Genomic DNA, 12,722 nt, shown 5'->3' on the forward strand with positions numbered 1-12,722 from the left:
TTGTAGTAATACAACTAATCCCACTACGTATCACTAAAAATCTCCAAATTATTTATGTTATCAATTGCCACTGTGATTCATATTATTCGCTGCCTGATAGTACTTTTTCCCGCTAAAGTGAATGCATCTTTTTGTCTCGTGTTGTTGTCTGATGCAGCTAGCTAGCCAGCCTCATTTGTTTCGGCGACCAAGTAGTTAGCTGATAAAGAGCTACGTTATTTAAAAAAAAAAATAAAACAAAGTTCTTATAACCAAAGCATATAAAGAATGAGAAGAGTCACCTTATTTGTTAACGGGACATCTAAAAATGGCAAGGTGGGTGAAAACTCAGTGAGGCAGCTCGGGCCGCAGAATGACTGGCTTTTTCCACCGAACAGAGGTGTTGGTGATGGATAACTGACGCTAACCTCACACTGAAGCTGCTTCGTGTTTCAGTGTAGTCATGTAAAGTCGTGGTTATTGTTAGCTATTCTGACGTTCTTTCCCTTCTAAAACTGTTAAATTATCCTCTGTTTACACTGCCAACTGCGACTCATTAACCTTGTATGAGACTGGAGGGACCCATTTTGTGTGAAAATCCCCCAAAACCCGTCCATTTTTGTCTTTTCTTTTCAGGTTGTAGCAGTTTACGGGACCTTGTCCGACCTACTATCTGTAGCTAGCAATAAGTTAGGAATCAAAGCCTCCTGTTTATACAATGGAAAGGGTGGTCTCATAGATGACATTGCTCTCATCAGGTAAGCTCGTTTGATGACAACAAATTCAGGCAGGTGACAAATTAAAGGTAAAACCTGAAGCCTTCAACTCCACATTCAGGATTATCTGGTGGTTCTGTTATGCTGTGGGGGGCAATTTACTGCCATCGTTGCCCCCTCAGAGGGAAGGGTCACTACAGATCAGTACAAAGGATGGCAATGCTCTCATCCATAAAGCACAAGAGATCACCGAATGCTTTAATTTAATGTAAATCACAGGCATCAGATCTCAGACCAACTTCACACCTATGGGAAATTCTAGACCTAAACACCAAATGAGGATGGAGTACCAGAGACCTGAAGAATTAAAGTCAAAGCACACTAGCTGTTCTGGTGCTACGTGATGACCCAGCATCTTACAGACACTTTTTGTTGTTCTTTCCTTTATTTTGTCACCTGTCTGTATGTTGCTCAATCAATAATTGGCGCCTCATTGTGTGTTTCATCTGTCTGTCTGCTTTTAACAGAGATGACGATGTGCTGTATGTGTCTGAAGGAGATCCATTTATTGGTGAGTGCTGTCATGTTGTCTGCTGGAGTCTCATCCGTTGTCATTAAAAGTGACCACATGGTTTCAGTAGCTTTCTTTCGTTTCCATTTGTTATGATCCAGATCCTCAGAATGAAGCCAAGGCTACATCTGATCCACACGGAGCACACACAGACTGGCTGACTCTTAATATTGGTGGGCGTCTCTTCACCACCACCAGGTATCTGTGGTTTAAACACAGTTTTCACTAGCAGTAAGTGCAGTCTATGTAGGTCATTTTGTCTGTTTTCTATTTGCTGAATGTCTGTGTTTTGCGTTCAGGAGCACCCTGGTCAGCAAGGAGCCAGAGAGCATGCTTGCCCACATGTTCCGGGAGAAAGGTAATAGCTGATCAGTGAGCTTTTCATTTTTGGTACATGTGAGACATCTTTAATAGGTTTTGTTGCTCTCTGTGTTTACCTCAGATGTGTGGGGTAACAAGCAGGATGAGCACGGGGCTTACTTGATTGACCGCAGCCCTGAATACTTTGAGCCTATTCTCAACTACTTGAGACACGGTCAGCTCATTATCAATGAAGGCATTAATATACGAGGTAAGCTTTTTGAAGAATCTTAAATGATGAAATCTACCTAAGTCGCTCTGAAGTAGGGCTGCACCTAACGACGAGTCGTCTGAGCACGATACGTCATCAAAAGCGGAAGTGAGCGCGCAATGCAACAGAAATTCCCTTCCGACCATAGACTGTATATATAGTGGACGTAGCATCTGGCTCCAGAATTGAAGCCAACCCGGAAGTGTCAAAAACTTGCAATATCTCGCCGTCCGCTAGGGTTGGCTCCAAAAAGCTTTTGCTCCATAGACCCCAATTCATTTTTGGAAAAAATAAAATTTGATAGACTGATGTTCTACAGCTCAGGATTTTTTTTCCCGTTAGTTTTCATGGTCAAAATGAGAGATCAGGTGGCCGATCTTAAAATAAATCAATACTGAATTTTAAATAAATCGCTAAAGTTGGCGGAGCCAGGGGGCGTGGCTATACTTGATAGACAGCAACAGAAGCCTCTGCGGTAAAATGTGGGCGGGATAAGAGAGTTCTCAGCCAATCCTGCCCCTAGTTGCTCTCCGGTCCAGTCTGTTTGATGACGCTTTTTACGTCACTGGCTCCAAAAAATCCAAAACGGCGACCAGGAAGTAGCAAAATCCGGGCTTCATTTTCTCGGTGTTGAAACCAACAGGTGACGTCACGGTTAGTTTACGCCTGCTTCCGACCGGAGCGCGGAACACGGACAAACGTCAGCGCGGCATCGTGCCTGTATTATGTATGCACGCTGCAGCACGGATGTCCGCGTTCTATCGTAAACATGGATGTCGGCGTTTACTATACAGCTGTATCTAAACGCGGACGTCCGTGCTGCAGCGTGCATACATAATACATGCACGATGCCGCGCCGACGTTCGTCCGTGTTCCGCGCTCCAGTCGGAAGGGAATTTCTGTTGCATTGCGCGCTCACTTCCGCTTTTGATGACGTATCGTGTTCAGACAACTCGTCGACACGTCGTTAGGTGCAGCCCTACTCTGAAGAGGGCTATGAAATAAAATTCTCAGCACCTTCTTGAATAAATGAGTAGATATTGAATTCATTGTGACAAATGTCTTCTAGGTGTCCTTGAGGAGGCTCGGTTCTTTGGAATTGAGCAGCTTGCCGAACAGCTGGAAGTAGCAATCAAGGTAGCATGAAAAATGGATGATTAATTGTTTATGTAAAAATGTAATCACTCCTTTGAATGCATGGCGACTTACCAAGTGATTGCCTCTAAAACAGAACACGCAGCCCCCTGAGGACCACTCTCCAATTTCCCGCAAAGAGTTTGTTCGCTTTCTTTTGGCCACACCAACCAAGTCAGAGCTCCGCTGTCAGGTATAGCTGAGTGAAAATGTGTTAATTCTCCTTGTCATTGTCACCATATCAGGCTAATATTTGATGTTTTGACTCTTAATGTTTTAGGGACTTAATTTCAGTGGCGCTGATTTGTCTCGACTCGACCTGCGTTATATCAATTTCAAGATGGCAAATCTCAGCCGCTGCAATTTGACACACGCCAACCTGTGCTGCTCCAATCTGGAGCGGGCTGATCTTTCTGGAGCCAACCTGGATGTAAGTGTGAAAATCTCTCTTCTTGGTGGCAATTAATGTGTTCTTTGCATATTCAGTATCAGCAGACACATACTAAGTGACGAATGCACATAAAATTGTCTCTCTGTGGGGTAGCAAATGTTTGTTTCTTCAAAGTTTGCTCATTTTTGTGTTTTAATTGTTGACTTTCCTGCTAGTGAGCAATGGACTTGGCTTATGGTTTTTGGTCACTTCACACTGCTGCCCCCTCAGTTGTGTGGAGGAAGGGCCATTCTGTTCTTTAACATGTCTGCCAATGGCACACACCTCCTCTCACATTCACTTTATTCAGAAACAACAAGCAGACTATGTTTCCGCAGGCTGGAAACTTTACAGACATTTTTGTTGGACGCAGCGCAATATGAACCCGAGTATATTGTGAATACTTTTGTTGTTTAAAGGGAGCCAACTTACAAGGGGTGAAGATGCTGTGTTCCAATGCCGAAGGGGCTTCTCTCAAAGGATGCAATTTTGAAGATCCATCTGGACTGAAGGCCAACCTGGAAGGTAGTCTGTCACGCTTCATCATCAAAGAACATATGGTCCCACATTTATGTTCTCATTTTAACACAATATTTCTGTTATCAGGTGCTAATCTGAAAGGAGTTGACATGGAAGGAAGCCAAATGACCGGTATCAACCTGCGTGTGGCCACTCTCAAAAACGCAAAGCTGAAGAACTGCAACCTGCGGGGAGCCACTTTAGCAGGGACGGATCTGGAGGTAAGTTGAAGCTTTCAGAAGGGATTATCTACATTATTGAAGCTGACTCAGATGGCAGGTTTATGACAACTTTCCATGGCCGAAAATAGTGAAACATTGTAAATATGATTAAATTTCCATGATAAGTTATCAATAATATACCATTTATTTTGCCAAATGCCTGAACGTTTGCTGAAGTGGCTTTATCACTGATAGCTTAGCAGTGATGGGAGTTGAAAATTAGCTTAATGCTATACACTCTATGTGTAATACATCAGATGTGTTCTATGTTAATTGCACGGGCCCTGATCAAATATATGAATAAGTAAATAAGGATCCAGGACCCAGATTTTATGTTAAACCAAGGTTGTATCTTCCTGTAAAGATATAAGCAGTTATTACAGTGGGTACAGTAAAAAACGTTTGTTGTAGAATGAAAAATTGTATGCTTTTTTTGTGCTTTGCCTTATGTTTGAAGAAGAGGACTAGCTTTTCCAAAACTGCGATATGTGATTATCAATCTATCACATTTATTAGTGTTTTTTTTTGTTTTTGACTGTTTGCTGAATGTCTTTGGGGTTTAGACTGTTGGTTGGACAAAACAAACAATCTAAGTAAAAGGACGGTCCACCAACCAGCAGTCTAAACCCCAAAGATATTCAGTTTGATAGTCATTTGTCATGTTTTTCAGATACTTCATGGATTAAAATAACTGCTAATCAAGTTATAGCCGTATTAGCCTTCTAAACTCTATGCAGTCTATTGGTAAATGATGGTAAATGAAGTGATTTTTTTATTTTTTGTGATGTTTCTAGAAACACTATTGATGGAGTTTTGAGTTTAGAGCAGGGGTGTCAAACATGCGGCCTGTGGGCCAAAACCGACCCACCAAAGGGTCCTATCCAGCCTTCCAGATGACTTTGTAAGGTGTAAAAATTACAGAGAAAAGCTTAACTGAAAATTTTAAATTTGTAAAACGATAAATTTAAAATAATATTTAGATACTGACAAGTTGTTTTGATCATAAAGTAAAAGACTAGATTTCTCATTGTTCTTTTGTTACGTTGTGTCTCATTTTTGTAATATTTTGTCCAATTTTTGTCTGATTTTTGATGTTTTTGTCATTTTGTTTCTCATTTTTGTCTCGGTGTTTTTTGTCTAATTTTTGTCATTTTGTGTTTTTTTCTGTATTGTTTGTGTCACTTTGTGCTTTTTTGTCTCGCTTGTGTTGTTTGTAATTTTTTGTCTCATTTTTGTCGTTCTCCCATTTTTTTGTCGCTTTGCAACTCTTTTGTCTAATTTGTTTTTTCTCTTTTTTGTTTTGTTTCGTGTCATTTGTCTCATTTTTTGTCATATTGTGTCTCATTTTTGAAATATTTTGTCTTGTTTTTGTTGTTTTTTGTCTGTTTTGTATGACTTTTATTGTTTTAACCATAAAACAAATTCCTTGAATGTGGGCATTTTCATAATCAGGGCTTAAAGTTTTCCGGCGCCGCGCCGGATTTCCGGCGCATGGAAGTGTACCATTTAAAAAAATTCATCCATCTCCGTCCCGAAGGCTCCAAGCATGTGCGTCATTGTGCATTCAGTTGCTCCGTTTTAATCAATCAAACTCCAAATCCTACATTAAAAAATATATACCTTCTGTCTAGGCATGCGACTTTGTGATAGAACTTTTATCCAATTACAGTTTTCTAACTGCGAGTGCGCATCGACTGCTGGGCGCACGATATGCTGCGCCCTCTTGGTTCGGCATCGTCAGTGCTGCTGAGCTACTGATAAGAAATAACAGTATCCCACAAACAAAATCCAAACTTGCAATATTTGTTGGTGTTTTTTGTAATTATATTTAAAGCTAATTACTGGAAACACATTGATACATATATTGCAAATTATTTTATTTCTGCTTGGACTGTATACCCATTCCACGTGTCCCAGCCCTGTGGCTGCCTGGTCTCTCCAGAGCGCACGGAGCTCCAATCTGTGAGTGGTGCGGTGAAGAATCGAGCAGCTGATCACTGGTCAGTAGCGTTGGAGCTTGTGTTTAGCCCAAAGACGCAGATACTAAAGTTTGCTCAGACTTTGTGTGACAGAGGAGAGAGGATGTGTCTCTGCTGATTAACAAAGAGAGCAGCCGCTGCCGCGATCCCTGAGCCGCGGTGTGTTGACTCGCCCCATTGGCCTAAGTGCGTGCTGTGGAGAACTGCAGGAATACACGCCTCAGTGGCGATGCGCGTGCACGCCCCACAGTCCCCATGGTTTCGCCACAAAATAAAAACAAACGGGCTTAGGTATTGAATTTAAAAAAGTAACAAAAACAGAAGTTGTTGATTTTGTTTGATTTCTTAATCTTTAAAAATTTTCTATGTTTTACAACGACAAAAGGAAAAAAAGAAACAGCTATTTAGTTTGCTGGATTTTATTTTGAAAGGAAAAAAAAATCAAAGATCAAGCCATACGGATTTGTCCCATTATTCTCCTCAGAACATCTGTTTAGTTAAATATGCACAAACTGAATGTAACTTAGGTGATATGAACCTTTTTTATTTGAGGACATATAGGATGTTTGTAATAATGAGTTAAATAGCTCTCAGCAGATTTTGTGACCTTATGCATCTGAATGATGTCTAGCCACAAACAAAAACTCTCCAATCTAAAGCAAATATTATTAGTAAGAAAAGAACGAATGTATGGGTTGTGTGAAATGAATAATGGATAGTTAAATAAGAATGTTCTTAGCCTGCTTTTCACCGTTCTTTCTTCCCAAAATATAGATAAAAATAGAAACAACATTTAAATTGAAAGCCAACTGAACAAATTATACAGTGAATACATTTTTTTCCCTTACCAAAAACAAACAAAATGTGTGCCAGTTCAAATTGAAAATCAAATGATTTAAACTAATCACACAGATTATTGAGGTGTATCAAATGAGCAGTTACTAACATGCATATGTGTGGTTATGTGCTACAGAGGGCTTCTTAATCAGATCTTTGTGAGAAATGGGCTGACTCCAGAGGAAAAGGCCAGAGTAGAAGTTCTTCAGCATGAGCAGTCCATTGCCGCCAGGACCCAGATAAACCAGATCAGGAAGGCCCGGATTTCTTTGCTAGTTACAGAGTTTGAGAGAGTCAGCATCATGATCAACTTATTCAGAGGAATTTTATATTGTGAGGCAATAACTAAAATTGCATTTAAGAATTAATACTAGTGCTTTTATTACCTGCTTAAATACAAAGTTGGTATAGCAAGTGACATGACAGTTTATTCTCTTGTAGTGTTCCAGAGAATATTAAACAAGTTAATTCTGTTGTCTGTGTTTTGCAGTTTATTTCAACAAACAACATTTTGAACATGTTAAAAAGAAAATGTTCAGAAAATTCACAAACAAAGCAAAAAAGAAAAAAGAAATGAATTTTTCAAACAGTATTCTCCAAGCACTTAATATTCTCTTGAGACTGACACTTGAGATAATGTTGTCAGTAAAAATTGTGCCTTATGAAGGAAAGCAGCAGTTTTGTAGCAGTTTTGTTGTGGTTGGTGTTGTTTTGAGTTCTTGCTAAATCTACTGAAGAGATAAAAATTATTAAAAGTTATTAATCATACATGTACTTGATTTTCATGATTTTTTCCCCTTTATACTAAAATAAATCTTTGCAATTATAGTGATGTGGTATTGAAACATCAACACAAAAAAAAATCAGACTTGGGGCACTTTCTAAAATGCGTTAAGTTTTGGCCAAGTAAGGTTTTACATTTGAGCAACAATAAAATAGTGGGATCATAATGGGCATTATTTCCACCAGATGACCTCATATTTGCTCTGAATTAATAGAATCTCATATATATTGTGTTTTAGTGAGTTTTAAAACACATTTAAATACGTTTATTGACACTATAAATTGGATCTTAGAAGTTCAGGCTCAGGATTTTTTCTCACTTTAAGCCCTGCATAATGTACTTTTTTGAACTAAAACAAAAGGAAATATTTGGAGTTGTGGCTATTTATATGTTAATATGCTGTGATTTTAATGGTCTGGTCCACTTAAGATCAAATTGGACTGAAAGTGGCCCCTGAACTAAAATGAGTTTGACACCACTGGTTTAGAGGGTTAATTGTCCATAAGAACTGTGAGCTGTTGCCTGAAATATTTCTTTGACTGGAATGAAACGTATTAATGCTTTCCAACTTGTTTCCAAATATCCATAACGGTGCATTCAAGTTGTCCTGTTACTTTGGAGGCTTTCCAGCTAACTTGTTTAATCGTCCTGTCCAGAACTGTGACCTGTCCGGCTGTGATCTACAAGAAGCCAACCTGAGAGGCTCCAATGTGAAAGGAGCCATTTTTGAAGAGATGCTGACCCCTCTGCACATGTCACAGAGCGTCAGATAACTCAACACACGCCTGCACATCCAGCGTGGGCCACAACTGGCTTCTTTTCTTGCTCTTTTCCCTCCAGCCTCTCGTACAGTATATTCCTCTTCTTCCAATCTCTCTTTGCCTGTATCCGGTGCAGGTATCTGTATGCACATCCCTAGCATTCCACCAATATTATGTTAGCTTTAAATATCTTGCACTAGAATTTACCCAGGGTTGTCTATGTGTGTTTGTATGGTAGGATGTTTTGAAATGTTCAGCTGCATATATCACCAAAACAAAGAAACGTTACTCGTGTGTATAGATGTATTTGGATCCAATCCATACTTGTTTCATGTATTGCATAATTTATATTTACGTCATGTTACTTGACATGTTAATAGGAGTCAAAATCAGATGACCTGTGAGCAGTGAAGCTCGGAGCATTGAGCGTCACTGAATGCTGCTGTAGCAGAAACAGAAGTGGTTACTTACCTATAACTGTGTCAATATATATATTCCTCTTTAAGTATGAAACTTCATTTTGCTGGATATAACACTATAAAGAAAGCAATGCAAGCCAAAGCCATATGATAGCACAGTCTAAAAGGCAAAAGGTGCTGTTAGTGCACCGTAAACTATGCGACAGGCTAGTTTTAAACACAGCTTGGTTATGCAATACGTGATTTTGAGCTGTGAGGTTTCTCCTTTCCTACTTTAAAATGTTGCTTTCTTAAGCTATCCCTTGTTTGTGAATCTACCTCTTTTATTAATCTGGTGTGTGAGCGATCCACAGTTGCATGCATTTGAATGTGGCACGGCTTACTGTAACGTTTATGTATGTTATTCTGCAGATTCCCATTCTGAGGAGATAATCCAGCCAGAAAGCCATTTTTTATGTGTTGATGTTGTTAAAGTGGGATTTCCTGGAAAAAAAAATGCTCCATGTATCTATGTATATCCTGTAATCATGCTTTGAACCTATTTGCACAAGTATATGTTCACTTGTAACATGGTATACCCTTTCACCAAAACTGTTTGGTGCTTGTAGTCCTATGTATATCAAATCCAGTGCTTCCAAAATTTCCCCCAAAAAGTCGTTGTTAGAGTAGGCAGGTGTTGTCAGCTGTTTTGTAAAGGATGTCTCTTCGGTTTCTATTAGACGGTGTATGTTTGCATGTGTGAAGAGCTATGCTTGTCTTTGACTGGTGAAATTTCTCTGGCTGTAGCTCAAAGCTGCTCCGATGCAATAGCATTCACTCAGTTAAATAGTAGGTACCCAGCCTGTGAGAATGAACGATGAAGGCAATCATATTGTGTATTTCACATTGAGTGTGAAAATCAATGGAGGAGCTATGGTTATTTATTTTAATACATCTCACTGAATGCAATATGGGGCAGAGGTTGATTTGTGTTTGAGACAGGGAGCGGTGTAGCTGTCCCTGTCTGTGATTATTGCACTCGACCATGGAAATATGTTTCCATAAATGACTGTTATAAATAAACTGCTATGAAGAAGAAGAAAAAGACTTTGTCATTTTTTTTTTTCATTTTGTGCCTCTGCTTTGAATGCATGTACATTTAGAATGCATCAGACAGAATATGACTGAAAGAGGCTGATATTTAGTGGAACACTGTGTAGCTAGTTGCTTTGTAGAAGTCGCACACCAGCTGTAAGCTTTTAAACAGCTCCGTGGGTTTCCAGTGTTGCCAAGTGTTGCTTAATCCCACTTTGTGGCCCCCTGTAGTGAAGCGGTGGAGGAAATGAAGCAGAATAGGCTTATATAAACCTCAGAAAACAGAATGCGGCAGGATTCACAGAGGACAGCAGACGAGAATAAATCTGAGAAGTTCCCCGCCTTATGCACAGGAGGTAAAAAGTGCTGCTGTTTGGGGTTAACCTAAAGGAAAAAATAGATCATAAATATGTTGTGTGAGCAATCTGAAGCTATGATTTTTTTCCTCAGAATGGCTGCAAAAACCCTGGCACTGTGGATGCTGCTCGTGGGGACAGTTTTGCTGCCGGGCAGCTGTCAGCACTGGTCGTATGGACTGAGCCCAGGAGGGAAGAGGGAACTGGACAGCTTTTCTGACACACTGGGCAATGTAAGCATTTCTCTCACTTTCTGTAAATCTTGTCTGCTCCTCTTTGGTTTTCCACATATTCATTGTGATGTTCTTTTTCCTCCAACAGATAGCTGAAGGTTTTCCACACATGGACGCACCCTTCAGTGCTTTTGGTTGTACAGAGGAGTCACCTTATGCCAAATTTTTTCGAATGAAAGGACTTCTTGTAAGTTTTGTGTTTAGTTTTCCTAATGCATGTCTCATTACTGTCAGACAGCCAGAGTTTATTCTCACTCATTTAATATCTTGTGTTTTTTAGGGGAGTGTAACCAACAAGGAAAATGGACACCAAACGTACAAAAAATAATGAATATTTGATTCTACAATAAATTATTATATTAGCATTTCATGATTGTTGTGATTTTTCCATGACATGTGCAAATGCACCGCGTTCTTACTTTAGTGAAGATTTTCCACTTTCTACTAAATGTCTTTGAAATGTTGTGTATTTTTTTAATGCCTTACTTCCAGTTCTCTGAATAAATATATACATTCACAGCTTTTTAAAAATTCCTGAGCACATTTGCACAAGTAAACTAAACAAGAAAATAACCATATTGCCTTGGTATTTGGTGTATAGTTCAAAAACAGATGTACTTGTGGCTGAGTTTGGTTGAGACTCACTTACAGGTGATGATGTCAGCAGATGTGAGCGATATGAATGCAGACTGAATTACAGAAGCAAGCACCAAGGTTTATTTATTCACCGCCTTATCTTACACAGGTTATTCAAAGTGCTATACAGGTAAAGGTAGGAAATTAAAACCCACAACAGAGTTTTTCCCTGTTAAAAGGGTGTTTTTCTTGCCACTGTCGCCTTTGGGCTTGCTCTGGGGGTCAGGCATATGGGTTCTGTAAAGCGTCTTGTGACAATTTGACTGTAATTGATGCTATATAAATGAAATTGAATTGAATTAAAATAATATTACAATTAATAACCAAAACAAACAAAAATAACAGTGCAGACAAAATGAATAAAGTTCACGTTTTATAGAGTAATTCAAGTTACATGACCAAAGTAGCACAAACAGGAGAGAGTTGAGAAAAAGAAAAAAATCGGAAAAATATAATAGAAAACTAATGAAGTGAATAAAAATGTAAAATAAAAATATTTTCAATTTAAACCCGATTTTATAAATAAAAAAGAATAATTCAAAGGCATCTTCGCATTTTAAAAATGGCTACAGTGGAGGCAAATCTAAGTGTCCAGGAGGACTGAGTTCAGCAGTATAATGACTAAACACTATTTCATCTTCTTTGGCCTGAATTTTGGGCTCCACAAATTGACCTGTTCCTCCAGATCTTAGAGACCTACCAAGCTTGAGCAAACATATCTCTAATACATTTGGACCCAGACCACTCAGAGTCTCACATATAATATGTTGGGCCTTGAATCCAATTCTGAATTTTGAAATTTAGATCCTCATGGATGATTACAATAACATTCTAGTCCTTGGTTTTAATTATTAGAGCTTTGGACTCAAGATTAGCATCAAGCACAAGCCAATGCTGCCCTCCGTGAAAACATTAATAATAATGGAAAACAAACAAATTTACCCAGTAATCTGTGTGAAAAATTCTGCATACAAAACACAAAATATGGGCTTCTTTCCTCCACCTGTCATCATGTTTCAAGTTCAACTCTGGACTTTAGCGAAATCGTCCACAGGAGGCGGGTCTGTATATCAATTTAGGCAATTGCTGATTGAAGATATGATATGACATGTAATCTAACCAATCAGCGTCCTCAAATCTGACCTAAAAATGATGTTTTTTTAATCGCAATAGAGGAGGAACCGCTGAGGACAGAACGAAAATCTCCGGGCGCCATTTTAACTACGGTGACAGTTGCGAGAAGATTGAAAGACCCCAGCATAACTCGGTAAAATCTCCTTTCTAAGATTTTTATGAAGTTTTTAGCCAATAACGTCGGTGGAGAATTGAAATAGCTCGTCCCAGATCAACCTGACCTCATTATCTTTAACGGGAGGCAGAAGGTGGTAAACTGCAAAGCCCTAGCCAGCTGACGGCAGTCATGCTAACGGCTTTCTGTACCGGCTTTTTAAAACAACGGGACAGATTCAGTGTGAGCAACTTCTGGAGTTACTTGTCACAGA

The 12,722-nt window shown here is 39.2% G+C and overlaps 2 protein-coding genes across 2 annotated transcripts; both read left to right on the forward strand.

Annotated features, from left to right (window-relative positions):
- Positions 1–131: 131 nt before the first annotated feature.
- kctd9a (potassium channel tetramerization domain containing 9a) lies at positions 132–10,005 on the forward strand. The gene is made up of 12 exons (XM_022212756.2): positions 132–315; positions 616–737; positions 1,223–1,266; positions 1,368–1,464; positions 1,566–1,624; positions 1,709–1,837; positions 2,907–2,974; positions 3,069–3,164; positions 3,252–3,401; positions 3,821–3,926; positions 4,008–4,141; positions 8,398–10,005. The coding sequence occupies exons 1-12, from the start codon at positions 268–270 to the stop codon at positions 8,512–8,514; spliced, it is 1,170 nt and encodes a 389-aa protein (XP_022068448.1). The 5' UTR covers positions 132–267; the 3' UTR covers positions 8,515–10,005.
- A 423-nt stretch (positions 10,006–10,428) lies between these two features.
- Positions 10,429–10,954, forward strand: LOC110964134 (progonadoliberin-1). The gene is made up of 3 exons (XM_022212757.2): positions 10,429–10,584; positions 10,673–10,771; positions 10,865–10,954. Exons 1-3 carry the CDS (start codon positions 10,429–10,431, stop codon positions 10,910–10,912), a joined length of 303 nt encoding a protein of 100 aa, XP_022068449.2. The 3' UTR covers positions 10,913–10,954.
- Positions 10,955–12,722: the final 1,768 nt, after the last annotated feature.

The sequence above is a fragment of the Acanthochromis polyacanthus genome, chromosome 7 (genome assembly GCF_021347895.1).
Source record: "Acanthochromis polyacanthus isolate Apoly-LR-REF ecotype Palm Island chromosome 7, KAUST_Apoly_ChrSc, whole genome shotgun sequence".
NCBI classification, from domain to species: domain Eukaryota; kingdom Metazoa; phylum Chordata; class Actinopteri; family Pomacentridae; genus Acanthochromis; species Acanthochromis polyacanthus.

Excerpts from the sequence above, each read along its gene's own strand:
- kctd9a (XM_022212756.2), top strand. The coding sequence starts at position 268 with ATGAGAAGAGTCACCTTATTTGTTAACGGGACATCTAAAAATGGCAAG. Across the intron at positions 738-1,222 it reads GATGACATTGCTCTCATCAG|AGATGACGATGTGCTGTATG; the intron begins GTAAGCTCGTTT and ends TGCTTTTAACAG. Across the intron at positions 3,927-4,007 it reads ACTGAAGGCCAACCTGGAAG|GTGCTAATCTGAAAGGAGTT; the intron begins GTAGTCTGTCAC and ends TTCTGTTATCAG.
- LOC110964134 (XM_022212757.2), top strand. The coding sequence starts at position 10,429 with ATGATTTTTTTCCTCAGAATGGCTGCAAAAACCCTGGCACTGTGGATG. Across the intron at positions 10,585-10,672 it reads TTTCTGACACACTGGGCAAT|ATAGCTGAAGGTTTTCCACA; the intron begins GTAAGCATTTCT and ends TTCCTCCAACAG. Across the intron at positions 10,772-10,864 it reads TTCGAATGAAAGGACTTCTT|GGGAGTGTAACCAACAAGGA; the intron begins GTAAGTTTTGTG and ends TGTGTTTTTTAG.